The sequence below is a fragment of the Lissotriton helveticus genome, chromosome 3_1 (genome assembly GCF_964261635.1).
Source record: "Lissotriton helveticus chromosome 3_1, aLisHel1.1, whole genome shotgun sequence".
Lineage (NCBI taxonomy): Eukaryota > Metazoa > Chordata > Amphibia > Caudata > Salamandridae > Lissotriton > Lissotriton helveticus.
Window position 1 is genome coordinate 2,098,530,906 of NC_136061.1, and position 21,929 is coordinate 2,098,552,834.

A 21,929-nucleotide genomic window follows, 5' to 3' on the forward strand; every position below is an offset into this window, starting at 1 on the left:
ATGTCGCGAATCCTTTGAGGTGGAGGGAATGCACGACATACAGTAGTGTCCAGTACGGCACCTATGAACAGGTTGCGCTGGGAGGGCACCAGGTGAGACTTGGGTACATTTATCAAAAAACCCAACCTGTGTAACAACTGAGTTGTCTCTTGCAAATGAAGGAGCACCTTCTCTGGAGACTCTGCTTTGATGAGCCAGTCGTCCAGATACGGAAATACAGGAATTCCCGACCTTCTGAGATGTGCTGCCACCACTGCCATCACCTTGGTGAAAACTCGAGGCGCAGTAGTAAGTCCAAACGGAAGGACCGCAAACTGGTAGTGTTGCGAACCCACCGTAAAACGGAGATACTTCCTGTGCGACTTCAGGAAAGGGATGTGGAAATAAGCATCCTGCAAGTCGATCGACACCATCCAGTCTTCTTCCAACAGCGCTTGAAGAACCTGCGCAAGAGTGAGCATCTTGAACTTTTCTTGTTTCAGATACAAGTTCAAGATCCTGAGATCCAGGATTGGCCGAAGCCTGCCATCCTTCTTGGGGATCAGAAAATACCGGGAGTAGCATCCCTGACCCCTCTCCTGCTCCGGAACCACCTCTATTGCACCCTTTCTGAACAGTGCCAGGACTTCTTCCTGCAAGAGAAGCAGGTGGTCCTCCGAACAATAACCTTGGCAAGGAGGGTAATTGGGAGGGAACTCCTGGAAAGGAAGAGCATACCGATTTTCTACGAGATTGAGAACCAAAAGATCTGATGTAACCGATTCCATATCCCGTAGAAAATGAGTAAGCCGACCCCCTACTGGACCCACATGATCCGGAATGGCGGATCTAGGGCTGCTTTGCTGTTGTAGGTGGGGGTGGGTATTAGAGGAGGAAGTAGAGGAGGAAGAGGTTTGACGTCCACGTCCACGACCCTTCTGTCTACCTCTATAAGACTTGTACAGAGGGTTCTGTTGTTGCTGCTGTTGCTGGCCTTGTCTGAAGGGACGAAAGGAAGATCTGCCAAAACCCCTGAACTTCCTGGTGGCTGTACCTTTCATCTGCAAGCCCAAAGATCTAGCCGTCGTTCGGCTATCTTTGAACCTTTCCAAAGCCGTATCCGCTTTTTTTCCAAAGTGACCAACTCCGTCAAAAGGTAAATCCAAAAGAGTAGCCTGTACATCAGCGGAAAACTCTGAGGACTTTAACCAAGCAGCTCTTCTGGTAGCCACTGAAGAACCCATTACTCTAGCCACAGAATCTGCAGTGTCCATGCCACTCTGAATAACATGGCGGGCTGCTGCCTGAGTGTCTAAAACAACTTCATTAAAGTTTTTTCTGTCCTCCTCTGGAAGTTTAGCAGACAATTGTTTGACCGAGTCCATTAGGGCATGCACATATCTACCAAGTAAACAAGTAGCATTCGTTGATTTTAAGGCCATGCTACCTGAGGAGAACACCTTCTTAGCGGCTTGATCCAATTTTCTGGAATCTTTATCTCCAGGAACTTGGGGAAAAGAGCCTGCTGATCTATTCGCACAAGCAGCCTGAACCACCAGACTCTCCGGTGAAGGGTGAGATGACAAGAACTCAGGATCTCCAGTAGCCTCCCTATAACGTCTCGCCTCCGATCTAGACACTGCAGGTGCAGACAAAGGCTTTTTCCAAACTTCCAGAATTGGCTCGGTCAGAGCTTCAGTGAAAGGCAAAGTTGGCTCAATGACAGAAGAAGATGAATGTAAAACTTCTGTAAGGATATTAGATTTGAACTCAACCGTTGGTAAAGTTAAGTTTAGCAAATCAGCAGCTTTTCTAATTACCATATGGTATGGTACCACATCCTTGGAGGGTGCATCTGAAACTACAGGTAAACCCCATTCAGGAGAAAGTTCAAGACTGCTTGCAGAATGAAGATCTTCAAAATAATCATCATGTTCTTGAATCTCGCCTTCCTCCACTTCAGGTTCCATATACTCTTTCTCCTCCAATAGACGTTGGGCTCTACGTCTCGACCACTCCATACGGATCGAAGTCGACGGATCCGGTAACGACTTCGATGGAGTCGGAACCGGCGTCGACCGAGGAGCTGGAATAACAGGAGGTAGAGAAACAGGAACCGGCGTCGAGTCTCGATCCAAATTTCGAGGGCGCTCCGGAGTCGGCGAAGCCGTGCGCTGAGTAGATGACCTCGGCGGCGCTGAACCGATCCAAGAAGGATATGGAGTCGGCATGAAAGGTAGAAAAGGCACCGGTGCATAAGCTTGGGGGACACCCAAGTTAAAAGACAAAGGACCCATAGGACCCGCAGGTGCTCCACTGAGGTACCTTGCCCTCGCATATACTCCATACATAGCATTTAGGAAATGCGATGGATCCTGACCAGGACCAGGAAAAGAAGGGTAAGAACCCATTGGTGGATTCGTAGGAGGCTGTATTGGATTCGGTTCCTCCTGATCCTTATGACTTTCCGGTTCATCCACCGGAGTCGGAGACTGAGGAACTTCCGCGACCTCATCATGTTCCGAAGACTGACCCGAAGTCGGATTCGGATCCAGTTCCGGCTCCGGTGTATGTTCTCGAGATTGTACCGGAGTGGTACCACCAGCAGGAGACGGAGATACAAAGTCCTTGTGATGCTTCCGAGAAGACTTCTTCTTAGAGTCCGAAGACCCTGAATGATGGTGAGAACTATGCTTCTTCCTCTTATGTTTTCTCTTCGAGGAACTCGAAGCATGCCCAGAAGCTGACTTCGACGCCGACTCCGATATGACTCTCGACCTCGATCGCGACCTCGATTGTGACTTCGATCGCGACCTCGATCGTGACTTCGATCTTGACTTCGGTCTTGATCTGGAGTGTCTCGATCTTGATCTCGAAGATCTACCGGCTTCTTTACCTTTTATCTTGGCTAATAAAAGTTTAGCTTCCCGCTCTCGTAGAGCCTTCGGATTCATCTTTGAGCAGGATCGACAGCCCTTGACGTCATGATCCGATCCTAAACACCAAAAGCAATCTTCGTGTGGATCGGTGATCGACATCATCCGGCTTGATCCAATTTTCTGGAATCTTTATCTCCAGGAACTTGGGGAAAAGAACCTGCTGATCTATTCTCATAAGCAGCCTGAACCACCAGACTCTCCGGTGAAGGGTGAGATGACAAGAACTCAGGATCTCCAGGAGCCACCCTATAACGTCTCGCCACCGATCTAGACACTGCAGGTGCAGACAAAGGCTTTTTCCAAACTTCCAGAATTGGCTCGGTCAGAGCTTCAGTGAAAGGCAAAGTTGGCTCAAAGACAGAAGAAGGTGAATGTAAAACTTCTGTAAGGATATTAGATTGAACTCAACCGTTGGTAAAGTTAAGTTTAGCAAATCAGCAGCTTTTCTAATTACCATATGGTATGGTACCACATCCTTGGAGGGTGCATCTGAAATTACAGGTAAACCCCATTCAGGAGAAAGTTCAAGACTGCTTGCAGAATGAAGATCTTCAAAATAATCATCATGTTCTTGAATCTCGCCTTCCTCCACTTCAGGTTCCATATACTCTTTCTCCTCCAATAGACATTGGGTTTTACGTCTCGACCACTCCATACGGATCGAAGTCGACGGATCCGGTAACGACTTCGATGGAGTCGAAACCGGCGTCGACCGAGGAGCTGGAATAACAGGAGGTAGAGAAACAGGAACCGGCATCGAGTCTCGATCCAAATTTCGAGGTCGCTCCGGAGTCGGCGAAGCCGTGCGCGGAGTCGATGACCTCGGCGGCGCTGAACCGATCCAAGAAGGATATGGAGTCGGCATGAAAGGTAGAAAAGGCGCCGGTGCATAAGCTTGGGGGACACCCAAGTTAAAAGACAAAGGACCCATAGGACCCGCAGGTGCTCCAGTGGGGTACATTGCCCTCGCATATACTCCATACATAGCATTTAGGAAATGCGATGGATCCTGACCAGGACCAGGAAAAGAAGGGTAAGAACCCATTGGTGGCTTCGTAGGAGGCTGTATTGGATTCGGTTCCTACTGATCCTTATGACTTTCCGGTTCATCCTCCGGAGTCGGAGACTGAGGAACTTCCGCGACCTCATCATGTTCCGAAGACTGACCCGAAGTCGGATTCGGATCCAGTTCCGGCTCCGGTGTATGTTCTCGAGATCGTACCGGAGTTGTACCACCAGCAGGAGACGGAGATACAAAGTCCTTGTGATGCTTCCGAGAAGACTTCTTCTTAGAGTCCGAAGACCCTGAATGATGGTGAGAACTATGCTTCTTCCTCTTATGTTTTCTCTTCGAGGAACTCGAAGCATGCCCAGAAGCTGACTTCGACGCCGACTCCGATCTGACTCTCGACCTCGATCGCGACCTCGATTGTGACTTCGATCGCGACCTCGATCGTGACTTCGATCTTGACTTCGGTCTTGATCTGGAGTGTCTCGATCTTGATCTCGAAGATCTACCGGCTTCTTTACCTTTTATCTTGGCTAATAAAAGTTTAGCTTCCCGCTCTCGCAGAGCCTTCGGATTCATCTTTGAGCAGGATCGACAGCCCTTGACGTCATGATCCGATCCTAAACACCAAAAGCAATCTTCGTGTAGATCGGTGATCGACATCATCCGGGCACACGAGCCACACTGCTTGAAACCCGTCTTCTTCGACGACATCTTCGACGAAGAACAGAAACAGTAACAGACAAAAAGCAACAAAGTCTCTATCTGTAACCACAGAAGATTCCGAAACCGTTAGCGTCGACGACGCGGAAAAAAGGGAACTGATGTCATCACGCCGACGTAGGCCTAACAAGGGGTCGGTGACGTCAGACGGAGTCGCGCGCGATGCCGCGTTCCTATGACGTCATCCACGCCGGCGTGCTACAAAGAGAAAATTCCGAACGTTGCTGACGCAAGGGGGATATTCACAAGGTGAGGAATCCACAAGGCAGATGTATCTATCAGAAGTAGAGAGGTAGAGAGTGGTAGAGAGGTGTGTAGAGAGAGGTGGGTAGAGAGAGGTGGGTACAGTGAGGGGGTAGAGACTGGTGAGACCCAGCCCCCTTAAAGCACATGCTGTGAGGTAGAAAGAGGTAGAGAGGCAGAGAGAGGCAGAGAAAGAGGTAGAGAGGTAGAGGTAGAGAGTGAGAGGTAGAAAGGGAGGGGTAGAGAGGTAGATGTAGAGAGGTAGAGATAGGGAGGTAGAGGGAGGTAGAGAGGTAGAAAGAGGTATAGAGAGGTAGAGAGAGGTAGAAGTAGAGAGAGAGAGAGAGGTAGAGCGAGGTAGAGAGGTAGAGAGAAAGGTATAGAGAGGTAGAGAGAGAGGCAGAGAGAGGTAGAGAGAGAGAGGTAGAGAGCTAGAGGTAGAGAAAGAGAGGTGGAGAGGTAGAGAGAGGTGGAGAGGTAGTGAGAGCTAGAGAAAGGTAGAGAGAGGTAGAGAGAGAGGGGTAGAGGGAGAGAGGTAGAGAGGGAGAGAAGTAGAGAGGGAGAGGAGTAGAGAGGTAGAGAGGTGTGTAGAGAGAGGGGTAGAGACTGGTGAGACCCAGCCCACTTAAAGCGCAGTTAGAGAGAGGTAGAGAGGTAGAAAGAGCTAGAGAGAGGCAGAGAGAGAGGTAGAGAGGTAGAGAGGTAGAGGTAGAGAGGGAGAGGTAGAAAGGGAGGGGTAGAGAGCTAAATATCGCCTACGCAGCGCATGCTCGCTGCTTAGCTGCGTAGGCGAGAGCTGCGTAGGCGAGACCTAAAAAATAAATAAAACCACTTACCTTGTGCTCGCTGCATCCCAGATTTGGCGATGCGGCGAGCACAAGGTAAGTGGTTTTATTTGTTTAATTTTAATTCTTCAGTCGCATTTCGACTTACCCGCCCCCACCCCACCCCACCGCTTTTATCTGTGCCGTCCATCATTGATATAAATTCCATCATTGTTGGTGTTTAATAGAGATTTGGCTGTCTCAGCAGTAACTTTGTTAAAGTTTGCTGCTGTTCTATTTAGATTTTGCCGTTTTGGCAGCACCTTTGTGTATCTTTGGGGCAGGGTAGTTAGTTTTAGTTACCAAATAAGGGAGCTACATTAATGGTGTCCGCATAACTGACTTCACTTCACTGGCTTCACACTTTGTAAGTATTATTCCTACCTTCCTTTAGACCAGTGAGTATAAGAAGCATTTCCCGCCCTCATCATCATCTTGTGTATATAAAACAATTATGTTTCTTTACATCATGTTGGGAAATGCGACTGTGCATCCTTGGAAATATAGTAATTAGGATGAGATATTTATGGACTGCTCTGATTTAGGTATATGGGAACAGAAGCTACTGCTCTGTCCTCCTTAGAAACCTGTTTGGTAAAGAATGCAATGGGTTTTTGTTTTTCTCTACTTCCCATCTCTACTGCGTAACTGTCCAGATTGAAGCAATTGGAAGAAAGATGAAATCAATGGACTAGCATGCATGCTTTTAACTCTCCTACCTATGTAACTTTGCAATTCACCTGCTCAATTCATAAGGAACACTCAAATTAGGCATGCCAAGCATGGTGCTGTGTACCTGTGCACCGTTGTGGAGAGTATTTCCGATAGGTTCACGTTCATGAGGGCTTCCAACTCCACCTGGCTGCAGCAGTATTTAAGGGAGTGGTTTCCAGGATCGCAGCAGTAGATTTGTTCAGCTGGATCACTCAAGCGGGGGCAGTAGAAGCCAGAATGATAGTGGTTATTCCAGCCGTAATAGCCCTCACACAATCGACTATTTAAAGAGGATGCTGGGAGCAATCAAGAAAAAAAATCAGTTTAGAAGTTGAGTACATTTCATTCCCATATCAGCTTTTCTCTTAAAGAGTCTTTAAATTGATGAGTAATTTATTTATCTATTTGACATTGTTCGCCCTTCAAACAGTGGTACTGTACATAGCATCATACATTACATGAGTAATTGGCACTTCTTGAAGGTTTGAGTAATGCGACATAGACTTATAGCGCCTGATTTTCAAAGTGAAACGTAAGTGTGCACTCACAGAAGTACTATTTTAAAAAAAAATCTTTTTATTGAAACAAAACAGCTCCATCAAAAGACACATCAGGTATTAGCGAAAAAGCAGTGGTCTTCATACATTAATTGAGTAGAGTACAACAGTCATTAATGGGTAGTACCACAGTCTACCCCCAGGTCTTGCCCCCACAGAACATAAGCTGGTCCACTAATCTGCCCCGTCCTCTCCCCCACCCCTCCCCTCCCTTGGCCAGAACCCGCCCCCTACCTCCCTCCTCCCCCATCCCTCGGTGCTGTGATCAGACTCTACTACCAGTCGGTGCCAGGGCCCCCCAAGGAGAGGTCGTGTCCAAGGTATGTAGTACGTGGTACCTCATGGGGGGGAACTCCTAAGGTGATGCATCCGGGGTATCCATCCATTCTCCTCTATACCTCCTCCACGCCTGCCATATCTTTTCCCATTTTTTGGGGCACCCCCTGCTGTCATAGATGACTTTCTCTGCCCTCTGGCACCAATCTACATCCCGTTTCCACTCCTCAATTGTCGGAACTAAGTCACTCCCCCAGAGCCTTGCGATGTTCCTTTTGGCTACCATACTCGCCAAGGCCAGCCATATCTTATCTCCTTTGGGCCACGTAATGTCCCCCGTGACCCCCAGAACGTGCCACCTAGCTTCCAACGGAACCTCTGCCCCCACTACCTCCTCCATTATGTCTTTCAGCCTCACCCAATATGTACGGATTTTAGGGCAATCCCAGAGGATGTGAAAGAATGTTCCCTCTTCCCCACAGCCTCTCAGGCAAAAGTGTGACGCTGCGTACCCCATCTTGAGTAGTAACGTTCATGGGGTGTAGGACCTATGGAGGATGCGCAACTGCACCAAACTGAATCTGGCTCGGATCGCTACCTCCCTAGGACACTGCAGGGCTTCATTCCAGTCGTCGTCCTCTAGCAAGCCAAGGTCGGATTCCCACTTCTCCCGCAGTGGCCCCAGGATATGAGGAGCGTTATTGATGAGCTTTTTGTAAGTAAGTGATATGGCCTTGTCAATCATGGGGTCTAACAGCAGTCTGTACTCGAGAGGGGCATATTCTGGGACCTGATCCCCCTGTGTCAGATGTCTATATAGGGCGTGTTTGAATTGCTGATAGTGCAGGAATTCGCCGTCCCCCATTTGGAAGTCCGACTGGAGAGTCGTGAACTCCACCGCCTGTCCCCTCCTCCACACGTCCCCCAGCGTATCTATACCGATCAGGCTCCACTGTCGCAGGTCAGGGAGTTTCACCACTTCTCTAAGGAAGTCCCCCTTCCATAAGGGCGTCTGGGCCGTGAGTCTCCTTCCCCAGTCAAGCAGTTTTGATGCTCGGTGCCATACATCTACCACTACCGCCGTTTGGGGAGGCAAGGATTGGTCGCGCCGTGGTTTGGAGTAAAGAGCTGCTAAGTAGGAGCCCTCCCCAAGGACCATCCGGTCCACTCGGTATGCTGGTTCCTCCTGTGGGGCGAACACCCATCCATTGATATTGATCAGTTGTGTCACCCAGTAGTACAGGCGGATGTCCCCCTTCGTAGGGACCCCGTTGCAATTTTCGAAGAGCAGTCCTTGGACATCCCCCGCCCCACAACAGGGAGCGTTGCTCCGATTCCACCGTTTTGAAGACTTGTTCCGGGATCGGGAAGGGCGAGCTCTGCAGCACATATAGCAGACGGGGCAAGGCCATCATTTTGAATAGAACGGCCCTGCCCATTAGGGAGACTGGAAGGGTTTGCCAGTGCTCTACGTCACTGTGCAGGCGGTTCAGTTGAGTCTGCACATTGAGCTGGAAAAACTCAGTGTTGAACGGCGTGACCCAAATCCCCAGAAAACGAAAAGCTGTGCGCCAAACAAGGCCCTCGCAGCTGGGCACCGCCTGCGGCTGGGGTCCCACCAAGACATAGCCCAGGGATTTGCTCCAGTTGATACTGTATCCGGAGTATTCTCCGAACGTGCGTAATACGACCATCAGTCGCTGTATGGAGTCCGACGGCCTCTGGGTGTAGAGCAAAATATCGTCCGCATATAGCGATATGCTTTCCTCCCATCCGCCACCCACATCTATACCCCATACCCCCGGGTCCGTCCTCACCCAGTGCGCCAGCGGCTCCAATGCCAGGGCAAAGAGGGTCGGGGACAGGGGGCACCCCTGTCTAGTGCCGCGACCCAGTTGAAATTCCCGTGGCATAGTCCCATTGACCCGAACCCTCGCCTGTGGTCCTGTGTAGAGTAGCTTCACCCAGGAGCAGAAGTAGTCTCCGAAGCCCAGCCTCTCCAAGACTGCGTAGATGTATCGCCACTCGATACTGTCAAAGGCCATGTGGGCGTCAAGAGAGAGCAGAGACGCCGGCACCTCCTGCCGCGCAGTCACCGTCTGCAGGACCCCGAATAGACGGCGCAGGTTCAGTCTCGTGCTCCTGTGGGGCATGAAGCCCGACTGGTCCGGGTGAACCAGCGATTGGATCCCCGCACCCAGGCGCGTGGCCAGGATATTCCCCAGGACCTTCGTCTCGTAATTAAGGAGGGAGATGGGCCGGTACGAACTGCAATCCCCCTGTGGTTTGCCTGCCTTATGGATCACCACGATCGTGGCCAACCGTTGGTCCCTCGGGAGCTGTCCATTCTCCCGCGCCTCGAGGAACATGTTGCTCATGTGGGGTGCCGTGATGCTAGCCACACATCCAAATGCTTCTGCTGGGAACCCGTTGGGCCCGGGGGCTTTCCCTGTCTGCAGGTCTCCCATAGCCTCCTCTACCTCTTTGACCGTGATATCTGCATCTAGCAGCTCCCTGTCTGCAGGCTCTAGTACCGGGAGCTGCAGAGGGGCCAGGAAAGCACGACACTCCTGTTCGTCCCTCATCGTGTGCGACCGATAGATCTCTTCATAGTATCGCGCAAAGTCCTCCCCCATTGCCGAGTTTGTGGTGCTCACTGATCCATCCGCTCGTTCTATGTTCGGCACCCAACTGCGGTCTCGGTCTCTCTTCTCCAACCAGGCGATCATTTTATTCGCCTTGTCTCCTAGATCGTAACCCTCCGCTGTGTGGCTAGCGCGTGTAACCTTGCCTGTTCCGTCAGGATGTCCCGTATTTCTTTGCTCAAGAGGCGTGCCTTATGCAGTCTGTCACGATCCTGGGTCGGAGTGGTCCCAGTCCCGTTTTTCAGTGCCAGAAGCTCCGATTCCAATTGCTCCACCTGTACATGCCTGTCCTTGCGTCTCCGCCCCACCTCAGCCTGTACAAAGTCTCTGGCTACAGTCTTGTATGCCTCCCACACTATCCCGGGGGAGTCCACTGACCCTACGTTGTCCTCAAAGTAGAAAGCGACCCTCTCTCTGAACCTCTCCTGGAAATCACTGTCTCTGAATATAAAGGAGTCAAGCCTGGGTGGGGCGCTCCAATCCCGCTTGGGCCCCAACAACTGCACCCCCACTGGCGCATGGTCAGAGATCCCCCTAGCATTGTGATGGCCGTCACGAAACAGGTTCACGCCATCTGCCTGTGTGAATATATAATCTATCCTAGAAGAGGACCCATGAGCTGCGGAGACATGTGTGTACTGTCATAGGTGCGAGTTATGTGTTCTCCACAAATCGATCAGGCCCAGTGCCTGAACAAAGTCCCAAAGGTGGCTCACCCCTCCCCTACCCAGTGTAGACGTTGATCTGTCTCGGTCTCTATCCATCACCTCATTCATGTCCCCTCCCATGACCAGTATTCCTGGAGGCATTTCTAGCAGGAGCTTCCCCACATCAGGAAGCGTGGATGCATGCAGCTTCGGAGGAACATATAGTGAGCAAAGGTTCAAGATGCGACCCTCCCATTTCACAGACAGTGCCACAAAGCGGCCCAAGGGATCTGACCAGCATCGCCCCAGGACCAACGGTATGGAGTTCTTAATGAGTATGCCCACTCCCCTAGATCCGGATGTGAAACCCGCGTGAGCACGGAGAGTGTAACCAAATCTGTCTAGGGCCTTGCAGTGGTTCCCTAGTAGATGCGTCTCCTGTAGGAGGACAACATCTGGGGCGTGTCTGCGGAGGTACTGCAGTACCACAGTGCGTTTGATCTTATTCTGCAAGCCGTTCACATTCCAGGATAGGACGTCTATGTGCTGCGCTTTACATGTGGGTGACTCTGCCATTGTATCTGTTGAATTGAATGGGCAATGCCCACCTCTCCCCCCCCCGACCCCTTCCCACCCGTTCCCTGTGTGTGTCGATGGAGTCAACGCCTGTAAACAATGCAAAAGCAAAAGACAACACCCAAAACATTCCCCCCTAACCTTCCCCTGAACAACCCCCCACCCTGCTACCCTGCTACTCCGTCCAACCGTGCCAGACATCCCCAACAAGCAGAGCGCCTGTAGCCCTTAGAACGATAAACTCAGGGGTGAGCGGAGCAACCAAGTTCAGCATCCAGGGCTCCCCCTGACCCCCCTTCGCAGTCTGATAAACAGTCCGACGAGCATCCCAGGCTAGTTCAGTGTCATGTATTAAAGTAAGTGCCTCCCATGATCCAGCTCTGTTTCCCCGCCCGACTGGCTGCTAGCAATATAGTCAAATACCTGTGCAGATTATCCATCAAGTCTCGTAGAGCCCACTGCGCAGGCCGAGGCCTCTCCCCATACAAAGCCAGCCTACCATGCTGACAATCATCGCTACCCCCAGCATTGCGAGGCTACAAAATCCTACCAGTGCGAGTCCATATAGTCCACCTCCTCACTCCAGGTCCGGCGAGACCGAGAGGCTGCGGGTCCTTCTTGTAGTCTGTTGGTGATGGTTCTCTCGTTGCCGTCGCGCCCTCCCCGTCGACCCCATCGATGAGGCCGGAGACTGGGGGGCCGGGCTCCTCCAGCTTCCCTCCCGGTCCGGGCCCCCCGCTGTTGTTGATGGCGCTCGTTCCAGCCAGCTATGGGCCTCCTCTCGGGTGTTAAAGAAGATGGATTTTCCCTCCACCAGGACCTTCAATCGCGCCGGGAAGAACATCATGTAGCGGAGGCCACGCTCTCGGAGTCGCCTCTTAACCGCGTCAAATGATCTACGCTCCTGCTGGACCTTGAGAGTAAAGTCAGGAAAGAAGCATATCGTAGCATCCTCCACGCGCAGATCTCCATGTTGCCTTGCCGCTTGTAGGATTGCATCCCTGTCCCTATAGTTTAGTATCCGCGCGATGATGGTTCTCGGCGGGGCCCCTGGTCGCGGCGGCGGGATCGGCGCCCTGTGCGCCCGCTCTATGACAAAGAGCTTAGACAGACGCTTGGGTTTCAGGGTGTTCAGAATGAGATCCTCCAGGAACAGTTCTACGCTGGCCCCTTCCATTTTCTCCGGCACACCTACCACCCTGAGGTTGTTCCTTCGGGCTCTTCCTTCCTGGTCCTCCAGCCGTGCCGCCATTTGCCTCTGTTGGTGCGTGAGTTGTTGGACCTGTTGCTGCAGCGTTTTGGCGGTTCCCTGAAGGTCCGTGATGGCGGTAGCATTTTGCCTACCTTTTCAGACGTTTTCTTCAGGTCCGCCCACTGAAGCGTCAGTTCAATAGACATTTTGTCTATCTTAGATTCCAGTGTGGTGCCCAGTGACTGAATGGCCTGCATGATGGAGGAGAGAGACGGCTCTCTGGGCTCTTCAGACGACCCGGGGTGGGATTGACCGCTGCTGCCCGGGTCCGCCATGTAATTGTCCATGGTGTTGGACTGGGTCGCTGTGGGTTTCTTGTTCTGCATGGCCGCTAGAGAGAGCACGCGGCAATTTTCAGGCCCACCGCCGGTCCCTCGTACCCGGTCGTCCCAGAGAGGAGCGGGAACAAGCCTTCTTAGCCCCACACTGCTCGTGCGCCCGGGTCTGGACCAGCCGCCCCCCCTGGCACCCCGCCGCCGCTGGCCTCCCACAGTGCCCTGCTGTCCGGGGGGGGGGGGTCTCGCGCTGGATTAGTGGGCCTCGCCGCCCTGTGGCGGCACCTCGTGGCCGGCCGGGCCCGGTCTTCATGTCCCTCACCCACTGCAAGGGGGGGGCGGCTGGTCGCACTCCCTCTCCGCACAGGGGTGAAAACAAAGTTCATACTACTCCTGGACGCCCCATCATCGAGCAGCACTCCTCGCCACTGCCCTGTGCCCTCGCCGCGGTATGCCCGGCACCTGCGGTCACTCGCCTCTGTGATCCTGGGTCCGGAGTTAAGTGTCTCTTGGCGGTCTCTCCACACGGGACAACACGGGGGCCCCAGATGGTGCGGGCACGGCTCCCCACGCGTGAGGCCCTATCGCTCCACCACTGTTTTCCTGCCGGCTGTGCGGGCCTGTATGCCACTTCCCAGCTCCCCCGGTAGATAGGAAGGGGGGGGAGGGAACCCACATCCGATGCCTCCGATCCAGAAAGGGAGGAGGAGGCCTCCCCTCGCCACACGCAGGAGTCCCCCTGGGCCGGGAATGGCAAAGACCGCCACCTCACCTCCTCGTCTCGGCCTGGTGAACACTCGAGGCCGGTGCTTCAAAGGCGGGCATCTCCCGCCCAGGCCGCACAGGTCCGTCCTTGTTTCTCCACCTCCCGGGGTCAGATCGAGACCGGGAAGGCAGCGGCAGGCGTCAGAAGGGCAGATCTCCCTTATGCCGGTACTGGATGCCGTCTGTCTGACAGATAATTAGCGGATTTCGGGGATTCTTGGGTTCGCCACTCGAGCGCCGCAGATCTATGCGGCCATCTTAGTCGCCACCAGGCCACGCCCCCAGAAGTACTATTTTTAATCCGGGAAGATTTACAATGTTCCCATATTCCCAAAACCCAGCAGGACTAACCCTGGAAAGCTGCGCCAATCACAGCTTTCCAAGGGGTTCTACTGAGTGATTCGGGATTTTTTAAAAGGCTGATATATCTCAAATGTTTATTTGGAGTTGTTGCACAATTGTTTACTGTGACAAGACAACCCTTTGTACAAATCCTCCTTTTTACTCTTTTTTTTTCTCCATAGGAACGACATTTTCCCCATGTAAAGACCTTACGCGTGCTCCTCCAAAACCTTGAGAAATACAATACGTCATTTACCAAAAGTGATTGGAGAACAAAGAAATGCGTTATTAGATATGGATGACCTAGTAATTCTAGACAGTATGCTAATAGGCCTGCAAAAACAATGGGATTGCCTTGGGCTGAACTGTGTGTAAAACAAACTATTAATACAAGTAAAACTCAAGTATTATTGATGGGAAATCCAGAAATTCTTTTTGTAGCTTCGCGCCGACGTGGACCGTCGTCACAGAGGCACGGCATCGCGCGCGACTCCGCTGACGTCACCGACCCCATATTAGGGCCACGCCGGCGTGATGACATCAGTTCCGTCCTTTTTTCCGTGCTTTCGAGGCACACGGACGGACCAATGACAGTAGAAATATACATAGTATACACAGTACACAATGTCCAGATAACACACACAGTGCGAAAACAATGCAGGAAAGCAAAATGTAATAAACATTTCCTTTGACAATAAAAATATATACATACATACAATAAGTAAGGTATACAAGAGTGGACAACGGGGAGGCGGGTGGGTCAGTGAGGAATCCACAGGCAGATACTGTATCTACCAGAAAAAGCGTTACCGAAGGTAAGTAACTTGTTCTTCTGATAGATACATCTGCCAGTGTATTCCTCACCTTGTGAATAGATTCCCACAGCAGTCCCCACTCCCCACTTGGAGGACAGAACGCGCAAAGTGGCCGTCATTCCTCACCTCGGTATCCAAGCAGTAATGCTTCGCGAAAGTGTGGAGTGAGGCCCAAGTCGCGGCTCTGCAAATGTCCTCTACAGGCACACCTATAGAAAGAGCAGATGTTGCAGACTTAGGTCTAGTAGAATGAGCCCTTATACCCTCTGGAGGTTCCTTACCCGCCAGGGAGTAGCAGATCTTGATGCATAAAATTATCCATCTTGAGAGCGTGAGCTTGTGCACAGATCTTCCTTTCCTGCAGCCAGCAAATCAAACGAACAGCTGGTCATCCAACCTGAACTCCCTTGTCCTGTCCAGGTAGAAGCTCACCTCCCTCTTAGGGTCCAAGCAATGAAGCTGTTCCTCCTCCTTGGAAGGGTGAGGGGGAGGATAAAAGGTGGGGAGGGTAACGGATTGCCCCAGGTGGAAAGGTGTTACCACCTTCGGCAGAAAATTAGCCCTGGTTCTAAGAACCATTCGATCAGCATGAATGGATAAAAACGGGGGCTTTGAACTAAGAGCTTGAAGCTCACTTACCCTCCTTGCCGAGGTAATTGCTACAAGGAAGACTGTCTTGAAAGACAAAAGTCTCAAGGGACATGAGTGTAAAGGTTCAAAAGGTGAACCCATCAAAAATGTAAGAACAAGGTTCAAGTCCCATTGACGTACAATAAAAGGAGTAGGAGGAAATTTATTGGTAAGGACCCTGATGAATCGTAAAACAATAGGTAACTTAAACAAAGAGGGCTGGTCAGGCAAACAAAGGAAAGCCGATAAGGCCGACAAATAACCCTTAATAGTTGCCACCGCAAAACCCTGCTGGGCCAAGGAAAGAGCAAATTGAAGAATATTGGACAAAGTAGCCCTTAAAGGGTCAATGGACTTTTCCCCACATCAAGCAACGAACTTTGACCATCTATAGGAATAAATGGACTTAGTGGAGTCACGCCTGGCTGACAAAATAACATCCACCACATCGTGTGGGAGAGAAAAGGAACTCAGGTTGCCCCGTTCAATCGGCTGGACTGTTCTCATGAGGCACAGGGTCAGACTGATACGCATATAGCCATGTCTGAACTGGGGTGGCAGAGTGGGCTAAAGAACGGTGATGGATTAAACCCAGATCTATTGACTGGGTGGGAGTGTTTGATTGGTTCAGATGCTCCGTCCATCACCACCCCCTTTTGTACCGCTTTGGCCGCCATAAGTGTGGCAGGGTATGCTCAGACGTGAGTCCCTTGCTCACTTTGCCACTGGATTCAAGCAAGCCGGGCTGAAGAAGGCTGTAATGCCTGAAACCGGTCCTCGGAAGCTTGTTTCCGGTCCAGAGAAGACATGGCTTAGCAGTTCGGGCTGGATTGTTCCCATGAGGCACAGGGTCAGACTGATTTGCATATAGCCATGTCTGAACTGGGGTGGCAGAGTGGGCTAAAGAACGGTGATGGATTAAACCCAGATCTATTGACTGGGTGTGAGTGTTTGATTGGTTCAGATGCTCCATCCATCACCACCCCCTTTTGTACCGCTTTGGCCGCCATAAGTGTGGCAGGGTATGCTCAGACGTGAGTCCCTTGCTCACTTTGCCACTGGATTCAAGCAAGCCGGGCTGAAGAAGGCTGTAATGCCAGAAACCGGTCCTCGGAAGCTTGTTTCCGGTCCAGGGAAGACAAGGCTTGGCAGTTCGGGCTGGACTGTTCCCTTGAGGCACAGGGTCAGACTGATTTGCATATAGCCATGTCTGAACTGGGCTGGCAGCGTGGGCTAAAGAACGGTGATGGATTAAACCCAGATCTATTGACTGGGTGTGAGTGTTTGATTGGTTCAGATGCTCCGTCCATCACCACCCCCTTTTGTACCGTTCAATCTCCAGGCATGAAGCTGTAAGGTCTGGAGGTGGGGGTGTAGAACCTGTCCCTCCATCTGGGAGAGGAGATCTGCCCTGTGAGGGAGACGGAGCGGCGGGTGAGAGGAGAGGTGGAGAAGGTCTGTGCACCACACCCTTCTTGGCCAATCGGGGGCGATCAATATAACTTGGGCCCGGTCTTGGCGAATCTTCCTCAGAACCCGAGGAATCAAGGGTATGGGAGGAAACGCGTAAAGGAGTTGCGAGTCCCAACTCAACTGAAATGCGTCACCCAAGGCTCCATGCATCGGAAACTGGAGGCTGCAGAATGACGGGCAGTGAGCATTCTCATGAGTGGCAAACAGGTGCACCTGAGGAGTTCACCACGTCCGAAAGACGTGACGAACTACCTCTGGATGAAGCCTCCACTCGTGGTCGGCAGAGAACTGCCGACTGAGACTGTCTGCACGAACGTTCAGAACTCCGGCCAGATGATTTGCCATCAGACAAATCTGATGGTCCTGAACCCAGGACCAGAGACGCAGAGCCTCTCTGCAGTGACACTGTGACCTCACTCCTCCCTGCTTGTTGACATACCACATCGCGGTCGTGTTTTCCGTCAGGACCTGAACTGACTGACCGCGAAGGAAAGGGAGGAAGGCCTTGAGCGCCAGACGTATCGCCCGCAATTCCAGAAGGTTGATGTGAAGCAACCTTTCCTCTGGAGACCAAAGACCCTTGACCTCCAGGTCCCCCAGATGAGCACCCCACCCTAGAGTGGATGCATCCGTTATCACTGTGGCCACCGATGGAGGAAATTGAAAAGGCTTTCCTTGTGACAGATTGCCTTCCACGCTCCACCAAGACAGATCCGCTGCAGTTTCTCTAGAGATCCTCACTGACTCCCTGAGATCTCCGTTGTGCTGATACCACTGCCTGCGGAGGCACCACTGGAGTGCCCTCATGTGCCAGCGTGCATGGTTGACCAACAGAATGCAAGAAGCCATCAGACTGAGCAGACGTAGGACCTTCAGGACCGGAACAATCTCTCCATTGTAGAATAAAGGAATCATCTCCTGTATGTCGCGAATCCTTTGAGGAGGAGGGAATGCACGGCATACAGTAGTGTCCAGTACGCCACCTATGAACAGGTTGTGCTGGGAGGGCACCAGGTGAGATTTGGGTACATTTATCGAAAAACTCAACCTGTGCAATGTTAGACCTGTCTGGCCCTTTGCGTAGTCCCTCCAATTTATTATTTATTTTGTCCCCTTTTTGCCCCTCATGTCTTTATATATTTTGTGTCCACTAAATTTTTATGGTGTTGGTCTGGGGAATAGGTGCTCTTTCACCTTCATAATCCTTCACCTCAGGCCTAGATGCCTTTCCTGACCGGAATTTCCTTGGAGTCACAAAATGGTGGCTACCAACTGTCACAACTGACATACCTGGGACCTGTCTCATAGGATAGAGTAGGGCATTCCAGAACCTTCTGGTCCCTTCTGGACCTCTGAGGGTCAGCCTATAAAAGGCGGAATGCTGGGCAACCATTTTGTCTTGTTAGAGAGGAGCAGCTGGAGTATAGGTCAAGGGTCTGGAAAGGGGTAGGATCTTCACAGGGTAGCTTACCTCTCAAGGGTTGGCCCTCTTAGGATTCACCCCCCCCTCCACCTCTGTAGGTCTGACCCAGTTAGTTCCATCCTGCTGACCCTGGACAGGGGGACCCAAGCCCAGGAGGGTGTGAGGCGTAAAACCAAGTCTTCCCCCATCCTTGTCCAGTATGAAGGGATAGAACAGTTTGCAGGAGATAGAGGGTTGGAGCCTTGGGGTGTGGAACTTTACCCCTGATCCGTTCCTCCTTTGTGTCAGTGGGATCGTGGATTGACTGTGTAAAACCGGGACCCCATTGCTTGTAGGAGAAAGCATAGCCAGAGAAATCTCCTCTCACCTGTGGAATCTGAGGTGGGAGAACAGGCGCTGCCGCGAAGGTAGTGTGAAGCGGAGCGTTGTGCTGACTGAATTCTGGCAGCGCGCTACTGCACAGACTCTCGGCGGTGATCACGGTCCTGACAGGAGGGGCCTAGGATCGAGCAGGCTCAGAGGTGAACCACTTCCCGTGTTGTCGAGGGGAGCAGCCGCCGTTTCGAGCCGCTACTCTCCCGCGCGTGCGCAGGAGCGCTGCCGGGGAGAGAGGTGTCTGAGGCGGACCGAGGCGGGGAGCGGGCCCTGCACTGAGCGTGAATCTAGCGCGAACTCCTCACGGGGCTGGCAGGTGCGATCTGGAAACCAGCCCCGAGGTACGCGCCGGTAGAGATCAGCGGGGGCCCCTGAAATCGGAGCGGAGACCGGAGAGAGAGGTACATTTACCGGCTCAAGTAAGGAGAGTGGGGAAATTGCGTCGGGCCTAGACTTTCCCCCTCCCCCTTTTCATCCAGCAAAGTGACTAGAGGCGCCGGAACTCGGTGTAAAAGTTCGGTTCTGGTATCCCAAAGGATTCCCTTCACAGAACTCAAAAGAGGCAGAGTAAGAGAAGGTTTCAGAACTGAGAAAGGCCAACTGAGGAATACTACTAACCTTGCTGGGGAGCAGCCTGGGTAGAATGCCTGTGGTTCCTTAGAGGATTGTCAAATCGAACTTGTTAAATCTTGGCTCACTCAATAGATATTGTGTTCTTCTGCTAAAAACCTGATATGGGAAAGTGGCCCTAACAAATCTGTTTACTCCCATCTATAGAGAGTTCAGCCACAGGAAACCGTCTGACAGAGAATCCATTGGGGGGAAGGAGGGAATTGCAGTGATGCTGTAAGAGTTGGCTATGTTAACCTTGTGACCCCATAAATAAGGTACCTGGTGACTGATAAGAAAGTAGTTCCTATGAATGTTTCAATGCTGGAGACTTAAACACTGCTGAAGTGGGTTCTCCTGATGTTATCAGATTTGTGGGTGAAAATGATAAGAATTGCGTAGTGTAACTCTTTGTAAACTACTAAATAAGGAGAGTACTGGTGTAAAAATGATAAAGAAGAACAGTCTTATTTTTATAAAACAATCCGTATTTTTACACAAAGATTGGTGTAGCGTCATTTTTGAGTGGTATTGCATTAAATTACTGCTGGGTGGTTTGCACCTTTACACATGTGCCTTAATTAGAGATTGTCTTACCCTAGGCCAGGCTACCCTAAGTGACCTGACAACATTAGGTTCCAACATATTGGTGTCTAGCGGTGGGATCTTGACTGTGGTTGCGACTACTCTGCAGTAACTAAGTGTAATCCACTAACCTACACCTGGAGTTTTCTCCTGGCGGCCTTCCTAATTTTTACTTTTGCTTTTTCCAAATGTATTCCTGGTGGTGGGGTGGAGGTAGCTTCAGGTTGCCCTTGCAACTCTATTCTTTTTGTGTGTTTAACCTTGTGTTGCCTTTTGCAAAATGGAATTTGCACTGGAAAAACTGGACACTTATTCATTGGCCCAGCTAAAAGATTTCTGTCAACAAATGGGAGTGTTCTTTAAGCGTGGTGCCAAGAAGGGGGAACTCCAGACCAGTTTGAGGGCTTGGGTGGAAGCGCGCAGTGAAGAGAAGGAGGAGGATGGGGAGACAGACCGGGGCACGGTCATAGGGGTAGAGGGATTGTTCCATCCAGAGGTGGGAAACCTACTCCCCGAACCAATGACCTCTTCTAGGAGGGGCAGTAGTGTCTCCGGGGGAAGCTTGACCGAAGCGGAGCTCACAGACAGGAGGGAAAAAAGGAAGCTGAAGTGGGAGTTAGCCAGATTAGAACAGGAGAAGGAAGAGCGGAGAATGGCTCATGAATTCAAACTAAAAGAGTTAGAACTCCAGGCCCTGCAACGGGGACCCTTTCCAACTCCAAATGGTGGCAGCGAAACCAGAGAACCAACCAGGGAGTCCAGACCCTACCTGCCTAAGGATATAATTGCCAGCTATAGTCAGGGGGATGATATAGCCAAATGGCTGGCTGCCTATGAGGTCTCCTTTAGAGCCCATGGGATCCAGGAAAAACACTGGGGGGGTGGGTTGTATAAGTATATGCCTCCCACTGGTCGAGACACCTTGTTAGCTTTAGAGCCAGAGGAGCAGACTAACTACCCCCCAATGAAGCTAGCATTGATCAGGAAGTTTGGGCTAACCCCAGAAAAGTATCGCCAGAAGTTCAGGGGGAGCCACAAGTTAAGCACCCAGAACTGGGTGGACTTTCTAGATTATACAAGGAAGGCATTGGAGGGCTGGGTACAGGGCAGTGAGGTGAAGGATTATGAGGGGTTGTATGATCTTTTTTTGAAAGAGCATCTACTCGAGAAATGTTTTCCCGAGCTGCGCCAACACCTGGTGGACAGCAAGCTGACTAACCCCCGGAAGCTTGCAGAGGAGGCAGACATCTGGGCAAGTACCCGGGTGTCCTCAAAGGGGACTGGAGGGGATTCCCAAAAGGCCGGACAGGGCGCCCCTCAGAAGAAGGAGGGGGGAGATAAAAAGCGGGAGTTCTCTAAAGGTCCCCAAAACAGTTTCCAGGGAAAGGGAACAGGTTTCACCCCTAAGGCTAACCCGCCCAGAAACCCTCATCCTGGCCAAAGCCAGCAGCCAAGGGTTGTCCACTGCCTCGAGTGTGGTGGTGTTGGACATTATAAGGGAGATGTCAGATGCCCAAAGAGACCACCCCCTCCCACCGGAGGAAAAGCCCCGGGAGTAGCTAGTGTAGCGCTTGGGGAGGAGTTCCCTTAGATAAGGGGGGTGAGTGGGCGGGTGTCACCTTAGTGTCCCTGGGAGAACGGGAGATGGTTCCTAAGATCCAGGTGCCCCCAAATACTGTTAAGTATGGACAATGGATCACCATCAATGGCCAGAGAGGGGAGGCTCTGAGAGATACAGGAGCCAGTATGACTATGGTGAGAAGTCAGCTGGTGTCTCCAGAGCAGGTGGTTCCCAATGTACTCCACCCCGCCGCGATGGCTGACGGCAGAATGGGCCACTATTCCGTGGCTGAGGTTCCCTTTGAGTGGGAAGGGGTTGCAGGTTCACTTCGAGTTGCCGTAAGCCCTGCCGTGCCAGTTGATTGTCTGCTGGGGAATGATATGGAGCATAATGCTTGGAGAGAGGTGGAATACCGGACGCATTCTGCAATGCTGGGTACACCTGACTGGGCCTGTGTAAGCACAAGGTCTGCGACTGCCCGGAGAGGGAGTTCGCCTGGGTTGGAGCCTGGAACAATGGCCCAACCCGCTGCCAAAAAGGGACAGACCCGAAGACAGGAGAAGCCTGCTTCGGCTTCCACACCCCATGTGACAGATCGGCTGCCTGCGGTGGTGGACCAGGAGTCCGTGGAGGGGGAAGTAGTTTCTCTGGAGGACCTGCCCATCCCTGCTGAGTGGCATGTGGAGGGGGGG

The 21,929-nt window shown here is 51.8% G+C and overlaps 1 protein-coding gene across 3 annotated transcripts in view; it reads right to left on the bottom strand.

Moving 5' to 3' along the window:
- LOC144824140 (protein shisa-like-1a) overlaps window positions 1-21,929 on the bottom strand; it is a 121,756-nt gene that overhangs the window by 14,874 nt on the left and 84,953 nt on the right. For all 3 annotated transcript variants that reach the window (XM_078683266.1, XM_078683267.1, XM_078683265.1), the window contains exon 3: window positions 6,514-6,727. In XM_078683266.1, the coding sequence (XP_078539392.1) occupies window positions 6,514-6,727 (214 nt within the window). The remainder of the gene's footprint in view (window positions 1-6,513; window positions 6,728-21,929) is intronic.